The 17,447-nt window shown below is 35.1% G+C and overlaps 2 protein-coding genes and 1 pseudogene across 2 annotated transcripts; 2 read left to right on the top strand and 1 right to left on the bottom strand.

Moving 5' to 3' along the window:
* Positions 1–3,646: 3,646 nt before the first annotated feature.
* On the top strand, positions 3,647–7,298 carry LOC139864507 (cyprosin-like). The gene is made up of 13 exons (XM_071853089.1): positions 3,647–4,027; positions 4,126–4,186; positions 4,878–4,972; positions 5,067–5,179; positions 5,276–5,447; positions 5,555–5,594; positions 5,693–5,757; positions 5,855–5,968; positions 6,060–6,124; positions 6,263–6,458; positions 6,775–6,900; positions 7,000–7,088; positions 7,191–7,298. Exons 1-13 carry the CDS (start codon positions 3,647–3,649, stop codon positions 7,273–7,275), a joined length of 1,602 nt encoding a protein of 533 aa, XP_071709190.1. The 3' UTR covers positions 7,276–7,298.
* Positions 7,299–10,549: 3,251 nt separating this feature from the next.
* LOC139864506 (DNA damage-repair/toleration protein DRT102-like) lies at positions 10,550–11,273 on the bottom strand (annotated as a pseudogene).
* Positions 11,274–14,077: 2,804 nt separating this feature from the next.
* LOC139861218 (dihydrolipoyllysine-residue succinyltransferase component of 2-oxoglutarate dehydrogenase complex 1, mitochondrial-like) lies at positions 14,078–17,447 on the top strand. The gene is made up of 9 exons (XM_071849536.1): positions 14,078–14,147; positions 14,231–14,286; positions 14,364–14,408; positions 14,593–14,859; positions 15,068–15,162; positions 15,238–15,328; positions 15,421–15,531; positions 16,036–16,230; positions 16,809–17,447. The coding sequence occupies exons 1-9, from the start codon at positions 14,102–14,104 to the stop codon at positions 16,998–17,000; spliced, it is 1,098 nt and encodes a 365-aa protein (XP_071705637.1). The 5' UTR covers positions 14,078–14,101; the 3' UTR covers positions 17,001–17,447.

Below are 17,447 nucleotides of genomic sequence, written 5' to 3'. Positions count from 1 at the left end.
GCATAGAGTCTCGTTTAGTTCCTCTTCAACGAGAAGATCAGAGTTACTCAGTCTGGTACACTCTGATATTTGCTGTCCCTTAGAGGTTGAATCAATTGGCGGCAATCGATACTTTCTGACGTTTATCAATGATGCTTCTCGGAAGGTGTGGGTATATTTCTTGCGGACGAAGGACCAGGTGTTCGATTACTTCAAACAGTTTCATGTCATGGTAGAACGTGAGACAGGAAAGAAGTTAAAGTGTCTTCGATCCGACAACGGCGGTGAATACTCCTCTAGGCAGTTCGATGCCTATTGCAGATCATATGGCATCCGACATGAGAAGACAGTTCCACGTACCCCTCAACATAATGGTATAGCAGAAAGAATGAACCGAACAATCATGGAACGTGTTCGGAGCATGCTCAGTATGGATAAGCTGCCAAAGCCATTCTGGGGAGAAGCAGTTAGAGCCGCATGTTACTTGATCAACCGATCTCCATCAGTACCACTGAATTTTGAAGTTCCGGAGAAACTTTGGTCTGGAAAGGATCCATCATACTCTCACTTAAGAGTATTTGGATGTTTGTCGTACGCACATGTATCCAAGGAGCTCAGGTAGAAGCTGGATGCAAGGACCACTCCATGCATATTCATAGGCTATGGAGATGAAGAATTTGGATACAGATTATGGGATCCAAAAGGAGAAAAAGGCGATCAGAAGTAGGGACGTGGTGTTCCATGAAATCCAGACAATAGAAGATATTAAAAAGCCCACAATATCTCAGAAGACAAATGTTGCTGCTCAGGTGCCAGAGGCAACAACAGAATCATTAATGAGAAATGAATTTTCAGTGCAAGAAGAAATGCCAGAAGTAGAAGATAATGAGGAAAATGACGGTGCTGAGCAGGGGGAGCCACAACCCCATCTGCGAGACGTTCCAGAACCATCACAAGGCGAAGATGATGGTGGATCTCATCAGTATATTCCAGAAGTTCGTAGATCTGAACGAGGTCGGATTCCATCGAGTAGATATCCAAAATCCGAGTACCTTCTACTTACTGAAGATGGAGAACCAGAGAGTTTTCATGAAGCAGTATCTCATAAGGACAAAGAAAAATGGTTGCTCGCAATGCAGGATGAGATGGATTCTTTGCAGAAAAATCAAACTTATGAAATAGTAGAACTTCCACGCGGGAAGAAGGCACTGAAAAATAAATGGGTGTTCAAGCTGAAAAAGGATGGCAGTGGAAAAGTGGTGAAATACAAAGCACGGCTTGTAGTCAAAGGATTCCAACAGAAGAAAGGGATTGATTTTGACGAGATATTTTCACCAGTAGTCAAGATGACTTCAATTAGAGTCATACTTGGATTGGTCGCAAGTATGAAATTGGAGCTTGAACAGATGGATGTAAAGACAGCTTTTCTTCATGGAGATTTACATGAAGAAATTTACATGGAGCAGCCGGAAGGTTTTGAGGTTTCAGGAGATAACCTCGTATGCAAGCTGAAGAAAAGTTTGTACGGTTTAAAGCAGGCACCTAGGCAGTGGTACAAGAAGTTTGACTCGTGCATGGTGAGTCAAGGGTACAAGAAAACTACAGCAGATGAGTGTGTCTACATTCAGAAGTTTTCTGAAGGAAATTTCGTTGCTCTTCTACTATATGTAGACGATATTTTGATCGTAGGAAAAGACGCAACGAAGATCAACCAGCTGAAGAAGGAACTCTCGAAGTCTTTTGACATGAAAGACTTAGGACAGGCTCAACAGATTTTGGGAATGCAGATTACCCGAGATAGGAAGAATAGAAGGTTATGGCTATCTCAGGAGAAGTATATTGAACGAGTGCTTGAACGGTTCAATATGAACAATGCCAAATCTGTTAGCATTCCATTGGCTAACCATTTCAAGTTAAGTAAGAGATCATGTCCCTCATCCATGGAAGAGATCGGGGAGATGTCGTCAGTACCATATTCTTCAGCAGTTGGAAGTTTGATGTATGCAATGGTGTGTACAAGGCCCGATATTGCTCACGCAGTGGGAACAGTGAGTCGTTTTCTCTTGAACCCCGGGAAAGAGCATTGGAATGCGGTAAAATGGATTCTTAGATATCTTAAGGGTACAACGAATCTATGTCTTTGTTACGGGGGAGCTGATCCAATCTTGGAAGGCTATACAGATGCGGATATGGCCGGAGATCCTGATAGTAGGAAATCTACTTCAGGATTCATTTACACTTTTGCAGGAGGAGCTGTTTCATGGCAATCAAGACAACAGAAGTGTGTTGCATTATCCACAACTGAAGCAGAGTATATTGCTGCCGCAGAAGCTGGAAAAGAAATGTTGTGGTTAAAGCGTTATCTTCAAGAATTTGGAATAAAGCAAAAGGAGTACAAGGTATATTGTGACAGTCAGAGTGCTCTAGATTTGAGCAAGAACTCCATGTACCATTCCCGTACAAAACATATTGATATTCGCTATCATTGGATACGCGAGGTAATTGATCGACAACTGTTGAGACTAGTGAAGATCCATACAAAGGAGAATCCTGCGGATATGTTAACAAAGGTGGTGACTCGAGAGAAGTTGGAGTTATGCATAGACATAACTGGAATGTTCGTGGATTCGGCTGGAGGGGGAGAATTGAAAGTTTCCAGCCTACAATCTAGAAGCTCACCTTCTAGATGTTCAAAGTAGCCTTCTTTGAACACCATGTAGAAGAAGCAAAGATGAACACGATGACGGCCGCCCACCATCTCCGTTCACACGACACCTTCCTCGTTCACACCATTCCACCGCCACCAAAGTTTTAGTATAAATAGAGGTTGAAACTTCAATTGTAAATCATCCCAAAATCACTCAGAGAAGTGTAATCACAACCTAGATAGTGTGTGTGAGTTTGAGAGTTTTTTTGTAAGAGTTTTGTAATACTCTGTAAATCTATTCTTGTGAGTAATAGAGTTGTTTTTCTCTCAAATTTGTATCTCCCAACGTCCAGGTGATCCTCTCTTCCTAACATAAACTTTCAGAAAACTTAGTGATAACGGCAAAAATATCTGAAAGTTTGACAGATTAATTTATGCTAAGGCTATCATTTATTTGTGTTTCATTGGTTAATTAATCGCGCTATACATCATACACCAGTGATTAACAAATTAGCTAGCTACAACGGTGGCCAAAACTACAAACAACATTGGTAGTGAATTTCAAACTCTAATTGTGGCACTTTTATGCAAACAACAAGTCACATCTTATGAGACTTGTAATCCTGAATGTTAGGAATCGAAGGTTGCCTAAACTACATATACACATATTTATATATATACGTTTGTAGGAATTCATGGTGATCATCTGAATGGCATGATACCAGTTACTTGCAGTTCTCAAATTTTGTAGCCACTAAGATGTACGTACGTTTGCTCTCCATTTTAACTAAAAGTACTTAAAATTTAATTTTTATTATGTTGGATGAGATAACTGAGCCTCTTAGTTTCTTATATACTTTCAATAATTGTGGATACCCTTGAGAAGTTGATTAAGCAATCCTGCAGCTGCATATGCTATCAATCTAAGGTAACCTTTTTATCTACTTCTGTGATCATTTTAATTATTTAATATAATTATTCATAATGAACTTTTAATGGCAGATTGACTTGGAGATGAACATGGGGACTAACTTGAAAGCGGTACCGATTTTATTGTTCTTATCCACTTTTGTGTGTACGGTGGTCTTTTCAACATCAAATGTCGACGGGCTTATAAGAATCCAGCTGGAAAGAATAAAACTTAACGAAACCAATCGTATTGGTCCACACCTTAATTTGAACGATGGTGATTATCTTAACGAAATTATTAACAAGTACAGACAGATAATTATGAAAAACCTTGTTGATCCCCAAGACTCTGATATCATACCACTGAACAACTATATGGATGCTCAATATTTTGGTGAGATCGGTATTGGCACCCCACCTCAGATTTTTAAAGTGATCTTTGATACGGGTAGTTCTAACTTTTGGATACCGTCTTCAGATTGTGTACTTTCAGTAAGTTTTTATCACCTATATGTATATTTATGTATAATATGCAAAAAATGAAGGATATATAGATGTTTAATGTTTCTAAGAATATGCTAATCTTGCAGGCATCATGCTATTTTCACAAAAAATACCACTCAAGTCGGTCAACAACATACATTGCAAATGGTTAGTAAGTTCTTGTTGCCTCAATTTTATGCTGTGCTATAAAAATGGAACTCCAACTACGGGGTTTATATGTCTCGACCCAATTTGGATCATATAGAAAATTCTACAAATGAACTTGTAATGACATGTTTTCTGCTAAATTAGAGATTGAAAAGAATAAATTATACTGATAGTCCTTGTGCATTACAAGGACCATTGATAATTTGATATAATTTACATAAAATTTATATCAATGGTCCTTATCGATGGTCCGAGAGGAATTTGGCAGTCGATTTTCATGATATTACATCAATCGTCCTTATCTTCTAAAAATTACTCTGATCGCCCCTGACTTACTTAAAATGTACGTCGATGGCCCCTCTTAAATGCACGTTAATAGGAGGGGCGATTATGTATATCAGGGACATCAAGTACACTTTTGCGTAAGTCACAGACGATCAGTGTAATTTTCAAAAGATAAGGACAATCGTTGTAATTTCATGAAAACCACAGGAACTATTGTGTGATTTTTAAAAGATAAGGACCGCTGGTGTAATTTTATGTAAACCATAATTAAGGACTATCGGTATAATTTTCTCAGATAAAATAATGCCAAGAACCTGAGTAGGATCTTCTTATTGTCTTTCAAACATTGCCATGTCTGGTCTAAATCAACTATGTTTCTGCATATTTTAATTTAACATTCTTGCAGGAAGTCCTGCTTCTATCCAGTATGATAGTGGATCACTCGTTGGATACTTCAGTAAAGATAACGTCAGAGTTGGTGATCTTGTGGTCGAGGGTCAAGTAAACTTAACAACTTTTTTCCTAAGTCACTTTTCTTCAATATTAGTAGGTTGAATTTGACGAGATTTATGAAATGTATGAAATAATTAATCAGGAGTTCATCGAAGCAATAGAAGAGCCTGGTTTTACATTTTTATCAGGGAAGTTTGATGGTATCCTTGGGCTCGGATTCAAGGAAATCTCTGTTGACGATTCTGTCCCGTTGTGGTATATATGCTTTTTTTGATAGTTTTTTTAAAACTGTTGACACTTTCACATTACAAAAATATAATATTTACACTTTTGTGCACATATGTTATAAAGGGACAACATGCTGAAGCAACATCTGGTTAAAGATCGCGTGTTTTCATTTTGGCTGAATGCACAATCTGGCGAAGAAGAAAAAGGAGGCGAGATTGTGTTTGGTGGAGTTGATCCGAACCACTACAAGGGTATGCATACTTATGTTCCACTCACACAAAAGGGTTACTGGCAGGTTCGATCATTTTTCTAAATCCCGATCAGCTCTTACCAAAACATAATTTAAAAATTAATAGTACATGTTAGTAATTTAAACAAGTTTGTTATGTTTTTGTTTGCTAGTTTGATTTGGGCGATGTACTCATTGGTGGAGAATCAAACGGTATGTGACCTAAAGATAATTACACTTAACTACACATAACCTTTTTTTTAAGGAGATTGAATTAATGATATACGTATACGTGCCTTGTTTTCTTGTAGGGTTTTGTGATCATGGATGTTCAGCAGTAATAGATTCGGGTACTTCACTATTATCAGGTCCAACGGTGTGTACCATCAATTCCCATTTCTTGATATAAATTAAATATTTCTGCATTGTATTTCCATTTTTTATTTACATCTGTTGTGCTTGTTGTGTTGCAGAGTGCGATCAGTGAGATAAATCTTGCGATCGGGGCCAATCCAGCTGCTAACGGTCCTTGTAAGGCGGTGGTTAATGCGTTGGCAAGCCTAATATTTGATATAGTTTTAGTATCAGTATGCAAGCAACTTCAATTCTTAATTATTCAATTTACTCGCGATTAGAGGTTCCGTTTCTTACCTCGTTTGTTGTATATAATCAAAACAGACTGACCCAAACATAGTATGTTCGGGAGCTTGTGCTAAAGGTGTAGATGATCATGGTGACGTTAGGTCAGATTTGTAACATGAAATGATTGCATGCATTTCTACTGTTTACATCATACCTCTGAATATACAAGGGATTGGTTATTGTTATTGTTGCGTAATAAAGTTGATATAAGTCTTCTTTTTTTTGGTATTTGTGTACAGCATTGGCATCATCAAGAGTGTCCTAGATAGAAATGAGGGATTCGAATCCCCAGCGTGCGACAATTGTAAGAGGATACTTGGAATTGTACATACCGTGTTCAACTCAACACGAAATTCTGCTGTTAAGGCGGCCGGTAGCGTGAGTTTAGTTCCTTACTTTTTTATCATTTATAGTATACCTGACAAACAGGGTCAGGTTGGATCAGTTTGGGTAACGGGTCAAAACAATTTTGGGTTGAAATGGGTCATGGGTCAAACGAGACAGATTTTTAAAACTGGCCCAGATGGGTCTGATCGGGTAACTGGTTGAAACGGGCCATGGGTCAAATAGGTCAGATTTATTTATAATTCTTATTTATGTACTACGTATATTATTCTAGTTATTATTATTTATTATTTATATTTATATTTACATTTATTGTATATAATATATTTTATAACCATGAATGCTTTTATAAAGGTATATTAATGGTGTATGAGTTTTCGTATGATGAGTCTACTGATCGATGCAGTTATGTAGCCTGATACCAGGCGGTAGCGGTATAGGAGAGGCCACAGTTGACTGTACAAAAATTTCTTCACTGCCTATTATTTCATTTATCATTGGTGGCAAACAATTCGAACTTTCGCCTGATGATGTATACATTATATACATTCCTTTTATATTATTCTTTCAGGTTGAACTATATAAATGAAAAAAAAAAAAAACTGTTATTTTCTTTTTAATTGTCTTGCAGTACATACTTAAAATCGGCAAGGGTGCTGATATGCAGTGTATTAGTGCTTTCACTTCTTCAGATGTTCCTCCTCCTCAGGGCCCACTATGGTACGTTAATAACAATATTTTAATTGAATCTAAACACTCGAGTTTGTTTGTATTCAAACTCAAGTTGACATACATGTCTTTGTTTTTGTGATATGTATGCAGGGTGCTGGGCGATGTGTTTATGCGTAAGTATCACACAATATTTGATTATGGAAATCTCAGAGTTGGGTTTGCAGAAGCTGCATAAACGAGAAGTTTATGTTTTCAGTGACACCATTATGTTTTCATTGAGACTATGAATCTCTTATATATCTTGTAAAACAGATTTAGTATACTAAATACTATGAATGTGTTGTACGTTGTGTGCTTGAAAGAGCTCTGTTGTTCTTGTTGTAAATTGCATATGTTAGTGATGATATCATACTCTGCAAATTGAGCATGGATCAAAATCTGATTGGTTGATCAATAACGCGCTGAAAGAATAGGTGTCCCCGATTCAAAACTGCGCCGCCATCTGACAAAAATACCTAATAACATTAAAACAGATCCGAAGATCAACATATATAACCAATACAGGACGACCCAATTTAATGCATTAATTGTATGTGAAATTGTATAATTCGCTAGTTGCCTAGTTGGATTTTGTTTTTTTTTTTAACGGCGATATCGACATCGAATACTCTCATTTGTCACCCACACACGCGTTAGGAGGAAACCCAATTCGCGACGATGTTGGCAGTACCATCGAAGGTTGGGAAAACCTCCTAGAGACCTTCCCAAATCGCATTGATGTTCGCAGTACCATCAAATGTTGGAAACTCCCTGCTTGGCGTGGGAATTGAACCTGGGTTGGCAGTACCCTAAGTTGAATCTCACCTCATACCACTCAAGCCAAGCTTCGGTGGTAAATCACTTTGTTAATAAGACGATGAGAACTAAAAGAGTAAAATCATACATTGTTGGATCTTAACTCTTAAGTGCCTATCCTTCGTAGTAGAACCACAGTTTGATTATAACAACTAAGATATATATGAACACAATTTATAAATTTGATTTATTCATAATATGTTATAAATGTTTGCATGGTTAAACGAATGATTACAAAATTTGATCGAGAGTTCGTCTTGAGTGCACAGTTACGCAGATATATGAGCGATTGATCGTTAAAACTCCAATTAATGTGCATATTCATTTCAAGATTTAATTTAATACTTGAGGGTGATCAAGAGGATTAATATTTTTGTAATATGTTGCTCCATATTAAAAGCTTTATGAGATGTCAAATGCAATGACTGTCTGACTCTGAGCTCTCATGACTTCAACGCATAGATCAAGATGTGATCGAGCTCAAAATGTGTGACTCAATTGGTTCACCATGCAATAAGTGTTCCTTGGCTGAAATTCAGCAAAATAATGACGTGTTACTTTTGTTTAGAGTAAAATGATTTCTTTCAAGTATATTAGTGTTTCTTTTATTCATATATATATATATATATATATATATATATATATATATATATATATATATATATATATATATATAGGGAGAGGATCCAGTGATAACTTTTTTAGTGTGAGAACTCTAGGAACTCCAAAAACACTCAAAATACACTAAAATTCGAGCAAAAAGGGGCACGGACGAACAAAACAAGGAAATTCGAACAAAATTCAAAAACACGGACGAACAAAAAATCATAGTCGAGCAAAAAAAATTTTTTTTTTTTTTTTTTTTTTGAAAAAAAATGTAGAACACATTTTTGTTCGAATATCAATTTTTCGTTCGACTACCCGCATGTTCTACAATTTTTTGTTCGAATACAAAAATGTAGAACACGTTTTTGTTCGAATTTCTTTTTTTTGTTCGGCCGTGTCTTTTTTTTTGTTCGACTTTCCAATTATTTGTTCGAATATCACTTTTTTTGTTCGTCCGTGTCCCATTTATGCTCGAATTTCACCTTTTTTGCTCGAATTTCTCTTTTTTGCTCGAATTTCAGTGTATTTTTGAATTCTCAGGGTTCTCACACCAAAAAAGTTCTCATTTGATCCCTCTACTATATATATATATATATATATATATATATATATATATATATATATATATATATATATATATATATATATATATATATATATATATATATATATATATATAGTGAAAGGATCCCTAGAGAATTAGAGTATGTAGAGAACCCATAGAAATCATAGATTGAACTTCAATCTATGTGGAGATTGAGCTTCAATCTATGAAAAAAAAATACAATCTCGAAAAAAAAAACTGTAAAAAAAAAACAGCGAATCTGCACAGAAAAAAAAAGTGAATCTGCAAAAAAAAAAAAAAACTGCAAAAAAACGTCAATCTGCACACAAAAAAAGTCAAATCTGCACAGGAAAAAGTCGATCTGCAAAAAAAAAAAACGCAGATTGACTCAATCTGCATAAAAAAACTGAAAAAAAGTCGATCTGTAAAAAAAAAAATGGAAAAAATCGTCAATCTGCACGCAGATTGACTGAATCTGCAAAAAAAAAAATCTGAACAGAAAAAAAAAATCTGCAAAAAAAAAAAAAAATTATGTGAATCTGCACGAGTTCCATGAGTTCTCTACTACCATGAGTTCTCCATGGATCCTCACCCTATATATATATATATATATATATATATATATATATATATATATAATAAAAAAATTAATTAATTTCTATAACATATAATAGCGGTTTACCGGTGTTTCTATGTCGTTTCGTGCGAAGAAATTGAAATTTTTACATTGTATGGTACTGTGGGCATTTTGGTAAATTTGTTAAAACATTGATTGGATGTTTTATTCACCTCATGTGATTACCACGTGACTTTGGTTTTCTTTATTTGGTTTCAAACGCAACTTCTTTTCTTTAAGGAGCATATGTGGGCACTTAACGGGATTTGAATAACGATCGTTAATATGTGCAAATATCAGGTGCATCTACGTCAAAATAAAACTTTAAACCCATACGTAAAACGTTTGACAAAGTTCAGGGGTCAACTGTGTAACTTTGTCTTATATTTATTCGGAGTAGACAAAATTGCCAAATTCGTCCCCGTGTTCGTTCATTTTAGCCCAAATAGTCCCTTTCAATTATTTACTGCAATAATAGTCCTTATTTGCATTTTGGAGTCTCAAAAAAGTCCCTGAACCTAACTGTGTTAAACGTCCGTTATTTGAATAAGCATAGTATAGCTTGTGATTATTTATCCTTTTCTAATTCAAAGTTGCAATTACTCTGTACATGCTTAACCAGAACCAAAAATCACAAATCTTTGTAATCATAAACAACTACTCACTTATTATAAACACTTTAAATACCTCAATCAACAATCATACCACCTCATAACACATCAAACATCTCATATAATCATCAACAAACATATCATTCAACAACGTTTATTTAGCAACAAAACTTTTTATAACAAACATGAAATCAAGTAATACACAACAATAACACCAATATAACATCAAGGGTTATCAGTTATAGTTTTTAACTCACTAATCTTTTTTCTCGAAATTAGCCTTAGCAGTAGCAAAATCTTCATCCAACTCAATATGACAACCACCATCACACCTTATAAAAAACACAGTATCTTCCAAATACTTAACACTATGAACATCACCACCAGGTGTATACAAAAAATCACCAACACCCAATTCATCTCTCTCTCTTTTTTGCTCAAATTCCACACAAATCTCCCCCTTTCATCACCATGACGTCATGGCCATAACTATGATAGATGCGCCAGTTCAATGCTTCGGCTGGAGAATCTCACCATCGCCATGGGTGTTTCTCTAACAATCTTCATATGTCCTCCTGGCATAACCTCCATAGGATAGAACTCCCGGTCGACCGCCAAATCACAAATCGCACAGTTTCTTGATGAAGTTTCCATCGCCCGAGATAAAGTTCCGATCTTTGCCATTTAAGGAATTGGATCATCCAAAAAAAGATTGAACATTTTCCAGCCACGATTCCAAATTCGAAGCAGGACATGGTGATTTGAAAGGGGTATTGATAAAATTATCTAGGGTTTCGATTGACAAATAAATACTGCTAAATCATCTGTTTTAGCCACACATAAAAAAAAAAAAAATACGTGCTATAATATACGGTGATATTAAGGATGCTAAGTTTATCACCCACATAGTTGGAAATTTTTACACACTCAGTCCCAAAGTTTAAAGCTCAATTGAACATTTATTCATACTTAACGGACATTTAATGCAGTTAGGGTCAGGGACTATTTTGGGACTCCAAAATGCAAATAAGGACTGTTATTGCAGTAAATAATTGGGAGGGACTATTTGAGCTAAAATGAATGAATACAGGGACGAATTTGACAATTTTATCTTCGGAGTATTATATTTTTTTTTTAATAATTTAATAATGAAAACCTAAGCAGACATATATATACCCCCTTTTTCCACTTTTATTCGAATAAATAAATTCGTTTCATCTGTCTGTAAAAAACACACCTGCAGTTTTCCTTCTCCTTTAATCAGGTAACAATTCGATTCGGCTCGATTCATATTTGTTAAAGCTCCGCGCCTGTTTTCATCTACAACCGTTTAATCAATTGATCAGAGGAATCTGAAAATAATATTAATAATAATTTATATTTCAAATTAGTTTTTCTATTTTCGTTTTCATTTTATCGTTTCGAACCCTTGCGATCTCACAATTTGGTACGACCGGCTTATATAATTGATGTATATTATCATATATGTATAGTATTGATTGATGAACCTGAGTTTATTTCATCATTATTTACTAAATAAAATAATACTAATTATTAGGGCTAAACGGAGTTTAGATCTGGAAAATTGAAGCATGATGTTGGCAGTACTTAGGCGGAAAGCTGCTTCTGCAACCTATTCTAATCTGGTAATGCGTTTTTATTTATATTACTTTGATAATTATATAATTATATTGACGAGTCATTAATTTGACAATTAATGTATCTATATATCTATATAACTTGATTTAAAGGGGATTAGAAATAGAAATACTATTATCCCTCAAAATGTATTGTTTCCATGTATTCCTATCCTCTAAAATAAAAAGTCAACTTGTAAAATCATTAGATGTTTGTTAATGCTGTTGAATAAGAGTTGTACTACTTATTGGAATTATAATCAGTTTTAATATGCCGTAACGTAGCGTAGGTAGCCAGCTAGTATATCAATGAGACCGAAACTTTATATACTCATACTTTAATTAATTTGTTTTAAATTTTAGGGCACGGCACGATCGCTAGGGAGGGCTCGACCAGCATTGTCGGGATGTGGATCGCAGAGTTATGGTGATGCAGCAGCTGAGGTAATGTATCCATCACATGATTCTCCCAAATAGCTCTGTCGTAATGTTACAACTCATATTTAAACCATTTTGATTTAAATCATAATCGAACATCGGAGTGCTCGATACACTAGTATGTCAAATGCTCGTTTAGGACAGCTTTATCGTGTAAGTAATGAAAGTGTATGAGCATCTGGTCTGACTGGTTTGTTGTACAAATTAATCCCTCGAGTTTATTAGATTTTGCTCTTTTGGTTAACTTTACATATACATAAGAATACTAATGCCTATTCTTCAGAAGTTCGTTAGTAAATGAGCTTTCATGGATATTAGGTTGTCCTTTTGTGCCTACTGTAGTTTCGTTTTTTTGTAATTTTCTCTAAGATTGTTAGATGATATGATTTGCTATACATATAGGTACCGACTCTTGGAAGAAATGTTAATGTAGTACGGCAAATTCATCAAGGCAATTCGCTTTATCCTACCAAAGAGTCTATTCTTTACACTCTATACTTCTTGTTTTTTCATAAACTTTTACTTCTTTAACGTCTCATGTATATATTTACAGGTGTTCCAGCTTATTCTACGCCTATGAGGTTGATACCTTCTTACTGTTGTTGCACAACCAAAATTCACATATTTTAACGTATATACATAGATGCATTACATAGATATGCACATATACATCCGCATATGTACCTGAAACATGTACATTATACAGTATTTGTAAGAACACATTTAGTTATGTTAGATTCATCTGGTATAATAACATATTTATTAATTAGAGTCTTATTTCCTAAAGATTATATTACGTGTTACGTGAGGAATCACCTTATACAATTAAGATTAGCGAAATAACATAAATATCAGTCTACATATAGGTGGCTAGATGAGAGGGTACCGATAACGGGTCAATGGCGGGCTAGGTGATCCAAGTCAGATTTATTCAGTCAAAGTGTCAGATTTAGTTAGTTATAATTGGCCATAAGTGGTCAAAGTCAAAGTTGGTCAACATTTGATTAATCCCCGTTGATCGTTTAATCCCATATTAGCAATTTATATAGTCTTGATCACAACCCAAATTGATACATCTAAGTAAAAAGGTTCAGATTGTCACTTTTTTTTTTAAGGATAAGGGATTTTCTTTTGGCCAAATATTATAAATACTACATATACATAATACATGAGATGGTGAGACTCTCATCAATGACCAAAGCAAAAAATCTATCGAGACATAATACATGAGATGATGAGACTCTCATCAAAGAATCTATTAAGACGACCAACAAACCTAGCAACCAAATAAAACAGAGACCAAACTAGTGAGCATCAATCAAATTTTTAGTATGCATTACATAATTTAAATCGTTCTGTGTAGTGAATAAGTAAGCTAGTTTTGGGAAATTAGAAGTGTTCTCGAGTGAAATTTGTATCATGTACTTACAGTTTGGAAGGAGTACACAATTATGAGTGATAAGAAGATAACATAAGCATACTAATTATATTTTATGTACAGTTTCTTTAATCTAACTTTGTCAATGCTACAGGAATGTTATATCATCGCGTAAAACCGAATTTTTAACTCAGATGTGGGTTCGTTCTTTTTCTTCGGACAGTGGTATAATGACTATTTCATAATACATGCTTTAATTGATGGTTGCTAGTTACCGCACTCTATCCTGATTGTTTTAAGCTTCTGGTTTTGTTCCTGATGTGCAGGTGATTTGGTCGATGCTGTTGTCCCATTTATGGGTGAATCCATTAGTGATGGCACTTTGGCAGCCTTTTTAAAGAGTACGTTGAATGGTCGATTTCTTTGACTTGTACATACATGTTTTATGATGTTATATTTGACTTTTTACATTCTCTGGTACTAGAACCTGGTGATCGTGTTGAGGTTGATGAGCCAATTGCCCAAATTGAAACTGATAAGGTACTAATGAGTTTCTGCAACATTACCTATATGTCATTATCATTTATCAGGTCTAAACTATATTCTTAATCTTCCAGGTTACAATTGATGTTGCTAGTCCTGAAGCTGGCGTAATCCAAGAGGTAAACTGGAATTTAGATCTATATCTATATAAATAATATGTTTATTTAAATTACAGACCAAATCAACACGTTTATGTGCAGATGGGTCTAAATTGTCACCTATTAGTTTTAGACTGAGATTGTTTGGACGAATAACGAATATATAAATGTCTTTTCATTTTATTTTTATATTTTTTTGTTGCAGTTTGTTGCTAAAGAAGGAGATACAGTGGAACCGGGTACCAAGGTTGCAATTATATCAAAATCTGGTGAAGGTGTAACTACTCATGTGGCTCCATCTGAGCAACCAACTCAGGCTGCACCCGAGCCTGCTCCTGCAAAAGTAGACAAACCACCCCCAACACCCGAAACTCCAAAAGCTCCAAAAGAGGCACCGAAAGTTTCTTCACAACCATCCCCTAAACCTTCTGCCTCCGAACCTCAGTTGCCTCCAAAGGATAGGGAAAGAAGAGTAAGTTTCTCACTCTATCTTGTTTTTCTAACCAATTCACTCAAAGTCTTTTGGTTAGTTTTTGCATAAATATGGTATGGTCCCTACATGATGGTTGCTATGGGGATGTTTGGTGTGTTATAATACGGATGTATCTTATATCTTTTGTATTATTATTTTATCAATATTACATAATGGACACTTCTTTCTTTATTGGATTTTATTGTAGGTCCCAATGACGAGACTTAGAAAGCGTGTTGCCACACGATTGAAAGATTCCCAAAATACTTTTGCATTGTTGACCACATTCAATGAAGTTGATATGTAAGTTGGGATATTAGATTATTACCTTAAAACGTTTCAAAATGATCTAATTACGAAACCACTCTCAACATGTAGGACAAATTTGATGAAGCTTCGATCTGAATATAAAGACGCTTTCCTTGAGAAGCATGGAGTGAAGTTGGGACTCATGTCTGGATTTGTAAAAGTAAGTATACTTGTTTCACATGATCGAGCTCTTTAACAATGGGTATCTATGGTTACTTATCTCTGGTTTTATTAATGTATTATTTGTACCAGGCTGCTGTTAGTGGTCTTCAGAACCAACCGATCATTAATGCTGTCATTGATGGAGATGACATCATATATAGGGATTATATTGACATCAGTATTGCTGTCGGTACTTCTAAGGTATATTTCTGCTTTGGGCCTTCACTACTGTTTTCGTTCAAAATTTTATGCTCTTGTAAAACGTAGTCTGTCAAATATGCTTTACAATAGTTATAGGTTTATTGAACAAATGATGTGAGAGGTTTTATGATTTAAATATATATTCGGCTACTGTCACCATTTTGACCCGTTCCCTTCCAAGCCAATTTTTTGGTTCTGCTCATTCAAACCTTTAGATGTAAGATAACCCTGAAAGGCAAGTATGGTCGATTAAAATAGTAAAATGTCTTTTAGTTTCTTTTATCTAATTTTCTTTTTGAAAGAACAAAATACTATTTTAGGGTAAAAATGATATCACAACTATGTTAACGAGTTACCTTGCTAACATGATATGAATAAGCTCTGTTGAAATTGATAACATAGTTCTTTTATTTCATTATAATTCTATTTCCCATAGGCTAATAAAGTTAATACTCATTTGAGTCCATAATTTTGAACGATATTTATGACGGTGTATTCTTGAAGGGTCTTGTGGTTCCTGTGATTCGTGATGCTGAGAAAATGAACTTTGCGGAAATAGAGAAGACGATCAACGGTCTTGCTAAAAAGGCCAACACTGGGTCCTTATCAATTGATGAAATGGCTGGAGGTTCATTTACAATATCTAATGGTGGAGTCTATGGAAGCCTTTTAAGTACTCCAATCATAAACCCTCCACAGGTACGTATGATAATTGATACAGTAGTAAAGTGTCTAAAACCTTTGGTCTAGAACTGGCTTCTTAATTGATACAGGATAAAATTTTAGATTATTACGCATTGACGTCAAATATTCTTACCCTTGTCGTTAGCTAAAAGTACACCTGTTAGAAATCCACAATCTAATACAAGAATGCTAATCTTAAACCGTGTTTATTTACGTGCAACCCATGGGTAGAAATCACACTATTACAAAACAAAAGAAGTTAATACAACTTGCAGCATTTTAAATATCATTCAACTATGGCATTTTTTTTTTTTTTTTTTTTTTTTTTTTTGGTTTTTATGCATCATAAGGTCAGTAAGGCCCACAACGTCAAATACAGTACCATGCCAAATTTAGTGTTTCTATGTGTGTAAAATTGACTAAAAACACTAAATTTGTGTGGTGATTAGATTAGTTGAAGATGCGCGCTCTGATAGTGACTTTCATGTGCAAATATGTACAAACGTGTTGAATATTGCTGATTAGTATATTTAATTGTCAAACGACACATGAAAAAGAAAATAGTATAAGCTATACGTATTGCTTTTTTGCAGTCTGCTATTCTGGGGATGCACTCAATAGTGAACAAACCAATGGTGGTTGGGGGCGAAATTGTGGCTAGGCCTATGATGTATGTTGCCTTGACCTATGACCATAGGTTGATTGATGGTAGAGAGGCTGTGTTTTTCTTGAGGCGCATCAAGGATGTTGTCGAAGACCCCAGAAGATTGCTACTTGATATCTAAAAGAAACCACGTGACAAACCCACTCTTGTGGTCATCCGATGCACTCCTTTGTTTTCTTTTTTTGAAAAAGCAGAATAAAACCGTTGTTTAAATTCGGCAGGCTATTGATTATTTATAAGGAGTACAGTTGATCGAATGTTTGATCTTTTATCTGAAGCTTTGTGCTCTTGGTTTGTTGGGCACAAGATCCTGTTTAATTTAAATGGTAAACACGTGACTTTGAGGATATTACTAGTTAATTTAATTTTGAATTTAAAACAATTGCCTATGATAGTTACTATTTCTGTTGGGATAAAAGGTCTCGGTATCTTGTCTTGGATGTACTGGTCAAGACTGATATTTGGAGACTGGTCAGTGTAGGACTCGAACATCCGATTCTGATGAGGGAGCTTAAACTTATTTTATGTGTAATACTGTTTGGTAGTTAAGGAGCTTAAACTTATTTTA

The sequence above is a fragment of the Rutidosis leptorrhynchoides genome, chromosome 8 (assembly GCF_046630445.1).
Source record: "Rutidosis leptorrhynchoides isolate AG116_Rl617_1_P2 chromosome 8, CSIRO_AGI_Rlap_v1, whole genome shotgun sequence".
In the NCBI taxonomy this organism is placed as follows: Eukaryota; Viridiplantae; Streptophyta; class Magnoliopsida; order Asterales; family Asteraceae; genus Rutidosis; species Rutidosis leptorrhynchoides.
This window is presented reverse-complemented; position numbering and strand designations above follow the sequence as displayed.

Coding starts and splice junctions, on each gene's coding strand:
- LOC139861218 (XM_071849536.1), top strand. CDS start 14,102: ATGGGTGAATCCATTAGTGATGGCACTTTGGCAGCCTTTTTAAAGA. Junction 14,409..14,592: donor AAGCTGGCGTAATCCAAGAG/GTAAACTGGAAT, acceptor TTTTTGTTGCAG/TTTGTTGCTAAAGAAGGAGA. Junction 16,231..16,808: donor CAATCATAAACCCTCCACAG/GTACGTATGATA, acceptor GCTTTTTTGCAG/TCTGCTATTCTGGGGATGCA.
- LOC139864507 (XM_071853089.1), top strand. CDS start 3,647: ATGGGGACTAACTTGAAAGCGGTACCGATTTTATTGTTCTTATCCACT. Junction 5,969..6,059: donor TTGATATAGTTTTAGTATCA/GTATGCAAGCAA, acceptor TAATCAAAACAG/ACTGACCCAAACATAGTATG. Junction 6,901..6,999: donor TCGAACTTTCGCCTGATGAT/GTATACATTATA, acceptor ATTGTCTTGCAG/TACATACTTAAAATCGGCAA.